The following is a 13,632-nucleotide window of genomic DNA, read 5'->3' on the forward strand; positions in this document are numbered from 1 at the left end:
TTTAAAAAGTGCAGACGAATGCATCTCGTCATACTTTTAAAATGTGAATATTTGGATTCAGAGACCAATCTTCTATTTTCACCTGTAAATCCCAGTAATCTGTCTTGATTAGTTTGACTTGATTTGATGATTCCTGAGAACTGGAGGAACTAGTGATAAATCTGAACGCACTAATAAGTTACCGAAAGCTGATGCAGTGTGGCCTTTGATCAGCTGACTTTTAAGTATTTTTAGCTTTTTATCTCGACAGACAGTGCTAGCTCTAGCAAATGATTTACCAGTTGTTTAGGTATGGGCGGGTTGTGCAGTTCTTTCCCAGGAGATGGCGCTGCATCCTTGAACTCTCGTGCATTTACAAGAAGGAGTGGTTCCAGTTCAGAACTCATCATCCGCCCTTGACCTTCTGGCACCATTTCTTTGCTTGTATCTAAGTTTAAAAGGAAAGTTTTTTTTTCATACATCCTATTACACATTTATAACTTTTATATGTAAAGCAACAAGCTATTTTAAAATGTGATCAAGGGAGATGTTCTCACCTTCTGACGGTACTCTAGAGCTCAGCTCCTCTGTGTTTTTTTTCTCCATTCCTTCCTGCTGCGTCGTCTCCAGTTGGGGGAGCGTGTTGCTCTTTCCACTGTTGCTGCCCACCTCTGAGGTTTCTTTGCAGGGTTTCAGAGCAGCTGCTTTGTCCTTGGCATGTCCCCTGCATGGTGTGCTGTTAGAGCTGATAACAGCGGAGACACGCAGGGGTACAGACACAGCAAAAGGCTCAGATATGTTGACAGCTCTGCGCTGATGCCTTGGCGAGGACTCCAGCGGGAAGAAGTTACCTGGGAAGGAGGGCCGAGAGGAGCTGTTATGGGAGGAGCCCGAGTACAACATCCTCCTGTTCTTTGGAGACGTGGGCTTGTAGCCACTGACGTCATCACCTTTGAACACCTTCAGTTGCTCTGGTAGTGTTTTTTGTGAGGGCACAGAAGCACCTGGTGACCCTTTTTGGTTCATGCTAGAGGTCCAGGCACCTGTTGCCCCACCAGCTTTCTGCCCTTTAAACTCCCAGGTTTGGTCCTGTTCACTCAGTTCGTAAAGCGAGTCCAATTCCAGCGTTCTGGATTTGACATCTGGAACAAAAATGCTGCGGGGTCCACCAGCTGGACTGCTGTGTCCTGTCCTGTCATCATCTGTCCAGTAAAAATAGCATATGTGATAAATTTAAAATAACATGGGACAAATCAGTTCATGGTAATGGATGTACCAACACCTTTTGATAAGGCAAAGACAAACTTTGTAGTATGTAAAATAATGAATTTGCCCTATTTAAATTAAGATAGCTAGGTTTGAGCCCAACCTGTTGGTAAGGAGCACAAGGACTCCATGCTCCTGGATGGACGAAGAGCTGCTTTTTCTGCAAACAAAACAATTTTACAGTACATTTTAAGTATTTGGAAGCTGTACAAAATTAAAAACACATCTTGAAATTTGAATAAAATTATAGCTCAGAATTCCTTCTTCAACCAAAATGTGATTGCTACATCTGAATAATTATTGGGCAGAAGAAGTGACATTATATAGTATTTCACATTTAAAATAGCAAAAGCAAATATTAAATAAAAGCTTTTAAAAAAGTATCACTTTGTGAAGCTGAACCTTTTTTTCTTGTTTCGATTCCAAGATTCAACCCCTTAGCTTCATCTTGCAGTGCTGTGCTCTACTCTTTACTATCCCTACATCCCTATATCCTTGGATGATAATCTCTCTTTGTGTGATAATGTTGCAGATCTGGCTCTGTTGTTTGTTATTGCTTTTTATTTTCACATTGGACTGCCTTAGACTGCAGGAACAGCGTATGCATTTAGTGGCCTTTTCTTTAAATGGGTATGGTTGACTTTTAACTTCCTGTTACCTGTTATCCCCTGTGCTCTTATGAACACGCTACCGTTCCGGCTCAGTTTTCCCTTCGAGTCCACAGACCTTCCCAGGCTGAAGATGGACTTCCACTTTTTTGATTTCCCTGAAAACTTCCTCCTAACAGATAAACAGAGGTTACTGAACGCAGTGCATTCGCGCAGTTGTACTGACAGTAAGAAACACTTAGTGAATAGAGAGATCATTATTATATCATTGTGTTAGTTAATTATACTTGTAATGACTCAAAAGACTGAACTCAAATCTGCCATACTTGCTGTCTGATATGTCTATGACAGTATGGTAAAGTGTGGCAGTGCTGGAATCAGGCAGACTGTTCTCCCGCTGACGTTCTTTATGCACAGGATGGTTTGGACTTAAGGAGCGGGCCTGAGCTTCTTCCAGACTCATTAGTTTCATCGGCCCACACTGGCCACTGAGCGGGAGCGTGGCGTACTTTTCCCCACACATCAAACTCGGTCCTGGAGAAGGACAGTTGAGACCGTTTTTTCAGTCACCAAAAATATCCTAGAAAATAATTTGCATTTTTTGAATGTCATACCTTCTTTGGCCTCGAGTTGCACAGACTCACTGCTGAAGATCTGCTCGGTGTGGTTTAGAATAAACTCAACCACTGACTGTTGTATCCGCACCTCCTGGAAAGCCATGTCTCCATTACCAGATGGTGCCTCTATGTTTTTAGATCTAGGAGAATAAACGTTGAAATCCTTTATGCAAACTTTCCAGAATAATCTACAGAAATGAATACGAGCTTTTAGAATAAATACTTTGGGGTTAAAGAAACAAAAAGTTAAAAATTAAAAATATAAAAGATACTAAGACTGGAAAGTATCTCTACATTTTCTTCTTCATTATCTAAAGAATGAACACACCTGTAAAACTAAACTCACCTTAACAGATTTGGAGCCCATACCAGGGCCAGGTTACGTGTATGCATGTTTGTCTGGGCACTTAAAGTGGCAAGGTGGGCCAGGTGCTTAGTAAGGTACTCCAGAGTTCTGTGGAGAATTGACAACTTCTTGTCACATTTACAACAGTATTATTAAAGACCTAGCAAACACGACTACCAGCTGTACAACTGTCCTAACTACTGAGAGCAAAAAGGAATAGAGCTCACCTGAAGTGAGGGGTCGGCAGTTCTTTGACGACCCTCTGAATGTATAAAAGTCTCTCATTATCCCCCTGGACTGTGACTGCTTCCTGCATGTCCACATCAAAGAATTCACATTAAGGGTCAGTTATAAAAAACAAAAAACTGATGTGAGACCCTTGTGCCTAGGCAACATTTTGATGACTTCTTTTCAGCCTTTGATTATGGTCTAGAAAACTGCCTAAATTCTAAATTAGATTTTCCTTCTTACATCCATTTTAACCCCAAATATACACAGGATTTCTAAGCTTGTGATCTCTGTAGCTCTCTTGAAATTCTTTCTGCTAATGATTTTTAATTTGTCTGCAGCACTTATATACCCTTAGAGTAACATAACATCTAGTTATGTGGGATTTCCCACATTACCAGTATACAGGATGAATGTGTTGATGAACTGTATGGTTAGGCTCTCATCCCTTTGCATGGCATGCAGGTTTCCACCTAGCCTGACTTGGACTGTCACCCAGCCTCTCCTGCTAAATAAGTTGTAAACAGACATGCTGGGGTGCATGCAGTCAAACTAATGCGATTGAGGCCTAAATGGCGGAGCACGTTAGCTACATTTGTGAGTCATGTGTGAGGTTGTAGACATGAATAGTTCTTAAAACTTGCACAGTCTTCTGCGCTCCAGGATGCATCTGGACTTACAGTATGTCTAATGGCTAAAGCACAATGATTAACTTGAAAAAGGTCACACATTATATGCACAAAGGCTACAATCTACTGCATTTTGTCAGATAAAATAGATGTAGAAATTTTATATAGTCTCACCAAGCATGCAACTTGTCTAAAAATTAAGACTAATTTCAATCTTTCCAAGACAACAACAAAGTTTTACAGTTGGGATACAGTGTGTTAGTGTGTTGTCTTCATTTTACTTTTTCATTATACTTTTAATGTTTTGCACTTGCTTCATTACAAACCTTAAACTCCACCGTGAGCCAAAAGGGCCAGAAACATAATGCTTTTGTCTTTGACTCAAACTCTTTAGATATACAGTGTATCAGAACCAGACATTTGCCACGACAGCCTGGCAACATGGTAGCGCACGAAAAACACAAACATAAGAACGCACATAAAAGTTCAAATAGATCAGAAACATTCAGTGCCTCATAATCGATTTGTCATACTGTTTATCCAGGGACATCTTTTTATGATTATAAGGCAGCAAACAAAGAAAATAATGATCATAAATCCGACAGTGGCAGAAGGAATGTTTGGTATTTTTGTAAAATGTCCTTTGCTTACAGGTCAGTTGGCATCTGCTTATGATACTGTATTCATTAGGGAACACATGAAAACTGTGGGCCAGAGAGCTGAGGTCACACTGAAAAATATTAATAAATAAGGTCTACATATCACTGACGCAAACATACTGAGGGACAATACTGCTTACTGACTTCTGTTGTTGGGGTGGCATTCTCTGTGTTATGTATTACCATCTGTAAACCATGAAATTTGAATAAATCTGGTGTGGAACGACCGCATTTTTCTCCTCCATTATCAACACTGTAAATGTGATTTTGATGTACTCACAGTGAATTTGCTGTATAGCTCATATGTGAGCAGAGGATTGGGTAGCTCCCTGAAGTACAGCTTGCATAAGGAACCCACACAGTGGATGTCCTGGAGGTACACTTCCTTTGTAAGGTCAGGGCACGCCTCGGAGCAGAATTCCTGCCTGCACACACACACAGTTAGCTGAATGCTTTGATTGTTTAACACCCCTGCTAACTACTGTTGCAGTATTATATTTAGGTCTATGCTAGTCTTAATATAAATACATAACAGCTAAACAAGCTCACGCTAAAATGAGACAACAATGATATGTATGTTAGACTATGACTATTTATGTGATGGACTAAAACTCACCTAATTTAATGGGCATGATTTGCACAGCATCACTTTTTACTGAACAATTGTAACTGCTCCAAACAGGCTATATAAACCAGTCATTATTGAGAATGCATACAGAGGTGGTGCGTACAGTACATGCACAATTGTCTAAAAACTTAATGTTTCATCTAGTATCTGATATTTTTTAGAGACTATGTTTCCTCATGTGTCATACATAGCATCATCAGAGGGAGTTTCTACTATTGTAAACCTAAAGAAAATCATCACTGTGCAACAGATACAGTATGTTCTTCTTGTATTTTTATTGTGCTTCTTTCACTTGCTGCTTTAAAGTGCCTTAGATTTGTGTTACTGCCTATTTAGATTTGTGTTATTGCTCATCTACTTTATATTTCACTTGTATTGTGTGGCATTCGCAAAGTAAGAATTTCATTCCTAACTGTGCATATGACAAATATACAGTTTGAACTTTGTTGCAGCCTACCTGAGGCGCTGGATATTTGAGGTGACCCCTGACAGTCTGTAGATCCCATCCACAATCCCATGCTTCTCAATAAACTCTGCACATTTCTTCAGAACCTGAGGAACTTGAGTTAAGAAACTGTTAGTCATATACTGTTAGAAAAACTTTAACACCTATTTTCCTCTGTTTTAGCTTGTTTACACTTCATTTGGCCTGATGGTCACATTAAATCTTGAAAGCAGGTGAAGAAAACACTTTAGAATGTGATGTTTCTGTGAAGCAGGACTGATATTGCATTTTACAGTGAAATCACTAACCTCTAAATCTAAAATTAAACTTTAACCTTTTTCTCTAAAGTGTAACTGTAACAGACACTCACCCAAAATAACCCTTGAGGACTCTGTTAACAATACACACAGGGCTGTGTTATGTATGGGGTTTGTTCCACTATGACTGTTTTCTATTCCTTAGGGCTGCTCACTGTAGGTAGACTTAGACAGGAAGTTAAAAATGGTTTGTTTGTTTCAAAGGAAGGTTGACACACCCGGTCCTTGTAGCTGGTATTACTTACGACATTTCCTCTAATAGAAAATGGCTTTTTTTAATGTTACCACCAATCAACACAACTCTCTGAACTCCAGTGCATCATCTTGTGTACACAACAGTGCTTGGCTTTCCAGTGTCTGTGAAATCACATGCTCTGATTCAGTGTGAACACAGCTTCCCTGCAGCTAATAATGAAAATATCAATTATTTGCAAATCACTTCACTTTGATGAAGCTGTTCTGCTGAATCAGATGAATGCACACATGGATACAGGACGAGCCCGCTGACCTTAGTAAAATGTACAGCTAACTGAGAATCTGACTTTTCTGTATTTTCAATTGCATTGCGATTTATTTTCACAGTTTTACACAAAAACATAAGATCAGCAGGTTTTAACTAGAGGAGCGAAAATAAAATATCAATTCATCAACATCAAATGCAATTAAATTGGATCTCACACAGGCCAACAAGTTGACTTTTAAACTTGAAAATGACTGAGTAATTAATTGTTAGTGCAGGTTTGAAGAAGATACTCAATATGTGTGAAAAGTGGATAGTGGATGACATAACTGATTAAAATAAAGCTTAAAAACATCATTTTTAACATTTTTTGAGTGTTTCAGATCCAAATGCTGCTTTACAGCTCTAATCCTTTTGGCTGCAGGAATGAACATTATCTTAATAATCTTATTCTATTGGTAGTATATTTATTTTGTCTTTCTAAGCCTTTACATTTTAGTTCTGTGCCTTGTGCCATTAAGTACAGTCCTGATCATACTATGGAAAAAATGCTAAATTCATCCTCCACAAAATAAAAATGTTTGGATATAGTTTGTTTCCCAGGAATTGTTGCAGACCAGGGTTCTTACATGCTCATTTATTTGACTAAAGTGGACTGGAGACATGGCTATTTAATTCTCTGCTGATTAATACAGACACTTTAAGGTAGCATGTGACATTAAATCAATGCATGACGTGTGTGTTGCGCAACATTTCAAGTTGAAATATGACTCAGTCTCAACACAGCGTCGACAGCATGTTATTGGTTTGGAACATGAAATGCTTGAACTTATGGTTGGCTTTAAAAAGTCCTTTAATACCCCTGCAATTATTCTCTTTCTGTCAGCATGCCTATGTGTAAACATAAAGAGCATTTTATAGTAACACTGTCATATTGTAAGGCACCTTTAAAGATTTAAGGCCAGGTTAAAACAGCCTTTTCATAAAATTGGTAAAGAGAAAAGTTTTTGAATAGTTCTACAACTTCCTTCCTCCTGAGGAAACCTATTTTTTTGGTGTCTGTTGATTTTTGGGAGCTGCTTCCTGAAAGGCAACATGACACAACTGTTTTCAACAGCTTTCAGAATGAAATAATTATGACAGCTTGAAAGGAAATGTGAGTTTCATCCATAGCAGATTTTCACCTTGTGCAAATTGAATTGATAATTCCCAGTTGCTAATTGGATATTTCTATGTATAATTTTCTCTGCCTTTTTGTCTTATTTTACAGTTGATGAGGTTAAATGTCTCAAAAAAAAAACTAGGTGTTATACAGTAATACATGTAGAGACAGTTCATTTTCTACAATGAGTAAAAAGGGCTATATTCATATTTATTATATCAGAAGGATGTTAAGGACCTCATCAATGCCAAGAGACTGTGAATGTGCAACTGTAAACACACCAAAATAGAGCTATGCACATAACACAAGAAGGTCAGGTACAATATAACAGCCTGCTCAGAGATGTGTTTCAAACTTTCAAAATAAGGTTTTTGATGTTCACTATGTCCAAACTTCACATCTACTGTGTGTTTCCATTTGTTTGTCAGTAGCTATCAGTGGTTTTCAGTTGCGTTCATTAAAGACATTAACAAGCAAATCCATTACCAGCCTAAAATCACAATATGTCTGCTGGACATCCATGACGGAGGGTACGACCTGAAGATCCTCCCTCACTTCCTGTACTGAATGCCCCGCCTTAAAGTGTGTCCAGTCTAACAGGTCTTCCTTAAAGTTTAATCAAGACAACTATTTATATGCATCTGCACGTCTATTCATTTATACATAGGCACAGGCAAAAAAAAATCACAGATGGTGGTTGTGAGAAAAGACCAAAGTATCTGAAGAAAAAATGGAAGAGATTAAATATAAAAGAGAAAAGGAAGAAAAATAAAAAGAAACCTCTCGGACGACCCTGTCTACATATATTTGAATATTTTAGGATACATTTGTTCTCCTTGTCCTGGCTCACTTATGAATAGGCAGCAGCAGCAGCACCACCCAGTCTTCAGTCAAACACAAAACTAGTCATAGTAGCCATAGTCACCATACAAAAATGACACACACACAGAAAAAAACAATAAAATGCGAGAGCCACACCCAAAGTCTCAAATGATGGTGTAGTGCCGCCAATGAGTGAATGAATTGTCTTACTGAATGTAAAACACATGTACAACTACAGTTTATAGACAGTACATAACCTTTGAACAAAGACTGTTTTTAGTACATAAAGAAACCTTTAGACACCTTTTTGTCTTGATTTAAGCACATCGTGTGTGTGTAAAAGGTTATAATAGCTGTTATATAGCATGAAATGCCCAATATTCAGTATAACTGTTGTGCCAAATGATTCAACTGATTGATCAAAGGAATAATGTGTAACTTGATGATAGCTGCTTGTAAAGGACTGTTAGATTTCAAAGAAAGCAAAATGGAAAGTTTACCATCTTGTCCTGAATTCTGGAGATGTTCCATCAGGTCACAGCCGAACGCATTTTCACTTCCTTTCTTTTTGGACTTCTGCTTAGTCCCCTTATTCTTCATGTGGCTCCAGTTAGTCCAAATGTTGAAAACAAAACGATCTTTGAAAGCACAGCAATTGATCCATATGACCCCACTAGAAAGGTTTGAGCTTGTAGGTCAAAAAGCAGCCGCACAGAAATCCCAGAATCGACTGCCAAAAGTCTGCATCCGCTCACACTCAGGCTGTTGGAGGCTGAGAGCAGAAGTGACGTCACGTTTTAAACTTTAAATCCTTTACATAGTCATTACTTCAAGTAATGATCAAAGAAAAGACAGTGTGAATGTTGCTGGGACGTGGCAGTCCGATGTGCTGTCCCTGAAGGATTTGCAGAAACAGCATTAGAACTGGTCGGTTTCCTGTTGTTTTTCTTTTACCCCCAGCCAGTCTCTCTCTGCTCCTTTTTATCCCCTCCTCTTTTCCTTCATTCCATAGTCTCCTCTTTTCACTGGCTTCTCTGTGACTGAGGAAGTTTGCATATATCAAGAGAGGAAAATCCCCCTCATAAGTTCAACATAGGTTTTTCATTTTTATCTGGCTTCCCTTTAAGATTTTTCAGTTCAGAGATGGACTCGTGGCAGTGATGTGGCAGGGATTTTTTAAATGTTTCAAATTTGTTAAGGGGAGGGAAATGTAAGTGAGGGGAGGAGAACAGCTGACTTATGTTTCTCTCCAGGTTTAGGAATTACTAACCTCTTATATTCCTTTTTTTTCCATGTGTCCAAACTTGGAGCTAATGGGAAAGCTGTTTTCTGCCATCCTGAATGCTCCCAACATATACAGTTTCCTGTGCAAAGAGCCCGGCCTCGAAAACAAAAACAGACAGGTTCTGAAGGAACAGGGAAGTGGGAGGTGACTGGGGTGATGGCCGGAAGGACCCAGATGGGAAATGGAGGGAGATTTGGGGGGGCTAGAGTGAGGCAATGGACAACATATGCTTCTCGTTAGTAACTGCTCTGCATGTCATCTTTTTCTTTTTAAAACTGGACAGCAACTTAATCACACATGCGTAATTAATGAGAGCACTAAATGCATTTAGTAAATAATGTTTTCCTACAGTGCTCCAGGTGTCTTTGTTACTTTCAAATGTAACGCAATTACATCCCCATGATGGAGAGCACTGCCTAGGAAGGATCATGTAAAACCCCTGAGTAGTGTCGACAACACTACTACTCATAACTGTTTTCCACATGCCAAAATGTTCTCTTACCATTCATGTGGTGAAAAGCAGGGGCCAGTGAATGTGCTGCCTTTCTCTAACTGGCTGTTTTTTGTTTTTTTTTTCTATGCAGGTCATGTACCATGGGTTTATCGGAAGCTTTCTCTAAAAAATCAGCTGTCTGCTGTGGCCAAATGAAGCAGAACAGCACAGTTCCAAGCCAGAAAACCAAAGCAATAGACAGACACTCCGACACTGAAATTGTCCAAGTTGATACCAGCGGCAGTCAGGTGATAATTCTCTTTGAGTCTGTCACTATGATCCATTCTTAATATAGAATGATTATCGCAGTATGCCTTTCAAGGATTTGTTTATTTTTTGCATGTTTTCACTGAGAAGAATCTTTGTTTGCAGACAAAGTGCCTGAGTCCCCCACAATGCGAGCGTGTAAACAGGTTTCGATCCCCACAATGTGAGTAATACCAGGTGCACAAATCTGGACCTTGTTGCAGTTCAGTGGTACCTGTCAGCACCCTGAAATACTGCAGTGAAATAATTGGACATTGTCAGGTTGTTAAAGCCATTTAAAAAATAATTCATTTACCAACTGGTAGTTAAACCTACGTTCAAAGCAACAACTTTGGACATGGATATTGAGTCTGAATGTTATTTAATCTAAAGCACTGTTGCATCAATTTTTTTTTATTTTTATAAATGATTGCTTATCTTACTGTTGCAAATAAATATATGGTGAATTCTTACACTCTTGTAAACAAGGATTACTATATGAACAAGCAGGAACAGTACAGTACACAGTGTAGGCACCACTGGCATTCTGTTACCATCTGAACGGACTAGTTTGTAGAGTATGTCATAGTGCTCCAACTGGCAGAGCTGATACACATGACATGTGAATGTAATGTGTGAGCTGGATGACCAGGCCTGGCCTCGACAAGACAAAGCTTTCTTTCTGCACCACAGGAAAAGGATATGACATCATTCTGTCCATACAAAGCCTCTGGACTAAAAAAAGGGTCTATGCTAAGAAATTTCATTGTATCTGAATAATAAGGGGTTATTTTTGTGCTTACTTTTAGTAGATGTCTTCAGAGTGATGCAATGTCTTGTAGATCTGAAGAAGAAGAATTATTTAGTTTCTGTCAATACAAAGAGTTGAAATGATGCAATGAGGAAAACAAACAAAATGTTGATTTTAAAGTGAATATAAAGTAAACTACATATTAAAGTTAATGTCACTCACTCATAGAGCAGCACTTTTGATATCTCGAGTCCGTTATGGAAACAAACAAATATGTTTGAACAACCACAGCCTAACTCTGTGGTTAGATTTATGAGCTGCCATTACATAGCATGGTTACTGTGTGACTGGCATAAATGAAACTTCTGTTAGAAGGAAAACAGGGTGAAAACTCAGCTGTAAGAAGGACACCACTTGCTGTCTGTGTGATATTTGGGGAATGTGGCCTCTTCATGTTTGAGATGCCATGGTCTGCTTTCACACCCAGTATCTCTCCTGTCAGCAGTGATGTGTTATGTGAGGACACACTCCTTGTAAAGTGAAATCTTACAACTGCATCACATTTGAAACTTAAACGTGTGTATTCACATTGAAAACATCAGTGTCTCACCATTTATTCAAATCTGTTTTTTGCTGGCTGTTTTTTTTTTAAACAATTTTTCATCAATGTATTTTTTTTCTAAATCTGCTCCCTTTAGCTTCGATTTGCTTCCCTTGTATATGGTCCATTCCTGTGCTGTGTGTGACATTCTCCCACAGTTCAACTAATCAAAAGTTTATCAAATTATAATCATGATGCATTAAGGCCACTGTTGCACACAGTGCCTGGCTATAAACACATTAGCATCTTGCTAATGAACAAGGACAAGACACCTCACTAAAGATATTCTTTCAATAGTGGATATTGGCTCTCAAGACCCCCCAGTGGTCAAATCTATGCACTGCAGGCTGTGACCGCATGAGTGGAACTGTGTACACAGGAACCTAAATTCAGTAAAATATTAGTATACAGAGAATTATTTATGGCACTCTTAATACCAATTTGTACTACCAATATACTCCAAACATTTCAGATATTAATTGCCAAGGCAAAAACAAGCTTATTTCCCTCAAACATCAGAATTAACTAAACAAATGCATTTTCTGAAGAAAATTCATGTGGATGCTGTGTGTGTCTTACTGTGTGACCGTTTGTGCAGTACCATGTGAACTTTAATGCTTCTATTTTAAGCAATTAAACCAATAGCAGAAACCAGTAAATGTGTTCCTATACAGCAGGTGGATAGCTCGGTGGTTAACACTACCGACTATGATACAGCAGGTCGGGGTTTGATACTCTGTCAAGGCACGATAGATCATTTTGTGAGTGTGATTTAGATCCTTGTGCAATCTTATTAACCAGTAGCAGAAACCAGTAAAAGACTCTCTAGTCATGTAACTACAGGAGAAGTCTTCACAACTGTGGTCCAGGCACATGCAGTGCAACAGCATGGAGAAAAACGTGAGGTGCTCTGCTGTGATAACCCCCACCAGTAGGGTTTTCCCATCTTAGACCAAAACTTAAGCAGCTGGCTGAGCTGGGATGGAGCTGGGATGTTTATAAGTTTTGTAAACATTTGATTTCAATAATAAATGGTGCATTTATAAACAGATTTGCCTGTCTTTATGCATGTCCTCAAGAATGTTGCTGGTGATTGTCTGGCCACAGAAGGACATCTGGTTAAGGATTGCCTAAGGGGGAAATGGAAAAAGTTTGAGTTTAAAGCATGATATGCTCCATAAATTCAACCTGTCATGTTTTGTTTTTAATATGTTTGCTTCACTTTGAACAAAAAGGCTTTCAGTGAGCACATTTGTACCTTAGCAGTTAACATCCTTTGATTATACATCTCAGAATCAGCTTTATTGGCCAGCTGTGTTGGACACATGACAAATTTGACTCTAGTACAGCAGCTCTTAATGCGCATGTACATGGCCTTATGTAATGCAGCAGTGGGAAAGTAACCAATGTAAGGCTGAGAACAGAAGTAAAGTGCAATCAAGCAAAGGAATGTGCCTTTGGAGTAAACAAAGTACTATATACACACAGTCTGGATTCGATGGATCGATATGTATAAGGTATATATTTACAGGTATTGCACTGAGGGTTATTGTCCAGTCATACTGTCGATGGTTAAGTGTTCATCAGAGTGACAGCAAGGGGGAAGAAACTGTCCCTGTGTCTGTTTGTCTTGATGCAGAGTGACCTATAACGCTGTCCAGAGGGGAGGAGTTCAAACAGATTGTGTCCAGGGTGTGAGGGGTCTGCAGTGATCCTCTCCTCCCTCCTTTTGACCCATGAGGTGTACAGGTCCTCCATGGAAGGCAGGGTCACACCAATGACCTTTTCTGCAGTCCTGACTGTCTGCTGGAGTCTGTACTTGTCCAGTTTGGTTGCTGAGCCAAACCAGACAGCGATGGCGGTGCAGAGAACAGACTCGATGATTCATCTGTGGAACTGTATCAGCAGCTCCTGGGGCAGGCCGAAGTTCCTGAGCTGGCGCAGGAAGTACATCCTCTGCTGTGCCTTATTGATGATGGTCCTGATGTTGGACATCCACGTCAGGTCCTGGGAGATAGTGGAGCCCAGGAACTTGAAAGACTTTACTGCTGATACAGTGCTGCCAAGTATGGTGAAGGGGGATAAGGTGG

At 39.4% G+C, this 13,632-nt stretch overlaps 1 protein-coding gene and 1 long non-coding RNA gene across 4 annotated transcripts in view; one reads left to right on the forward strand and one right to left on the reverse strand.

Moving 5' to 3' along the window:
* Nucleotides 1-9,312, reverse strand: part of arhgap31 (Rho GTPase activating protein 31) — a 12,817-nt gene extending 3,505 nt beyond the window's left edge. Inside the window, exons 1-12 of one of the 3 annotated variants that reach the window (XM_020598794.1) lie at nt 8,667-9,312; nt 5,418-5,520; nt 4,613-4,757; nt 3,044-3,126; nt 2,817-2,924; nt 2,468-2,610; nt 2,165-2,387; nt 1,904-2,025; nt 1,349-1,405; nt 930-1,181; nt 537-830; nt 279-427 (exon numbers count right to left, since the gene is read on the reverse strand). In XM_020598794.1, the coding sequence (XP_020454450.1) occupies nt 279-427; nt 537-830; nt 930-1,181; nt 1,349-1,405; nt 1,904-2,025; nt 2,165-2,387; nt 2,468-2,610; nt 2,817-2,924; nt 3,044-3,126; nt 4,613-4,757; nt 5,418-5,520; nt 8,667-8,766 (1,779 nt within the window). In that variant the 5' untranslated portion in view covers nt 8,767-9,312. Of the gene's footprint in view, nt 1-278; nt 428-536; nt 1,182-1,348; nt 1,406-1,903; nt 2,026-2,164; nt 2,388-2,467; nt 2,611-2,816; nt 2,925-3,043; nt 3,127-4,612; nt 4,758-5,417; nt 5,521-8,666 lie in introns of all 3 variants that reach the window. The other 2 variants (XM_020598793.1, XM_020598792.1) reach the window with 2 other exon arrangements.
* Nucleotides 1-13,109, forward strand: part of LOC109959434 (uncharacterized) — a 64,354-nt gene extending 51,245 nt beyond the window's left edge. Inside the window, exons 3-4 of the long non-coding RNA XR_002274841.1 lie at nt 10,036-10,192; nt 10,317-13,109. This is a non-coding gene — a long non-coding RNA (uncharacterized LOC109959434). The remainder of the gene's footprint in view (nt 1-10,035; nt 10,193-10,316) is intronic.
* The last annotated feature ends 523 nt before the right edge of the window (nt 13,110-13,632 follow it).

The sequence above is a fragment of the Monopterus albus genome, unplaced genomic scaffold (assembly GCF_001952655.1).
Source record: "Monopterus albus unplaced genomic scaffold, M_albus_1.0 scaffold39.1, whole genome shotgun sequence".
Lineage (NCBI taxonomy): Eukaryota > Metazoa > Chordata > Actinopteri > Synbranchiformes > Synbranchidae > Monopterus > Monopterus albus.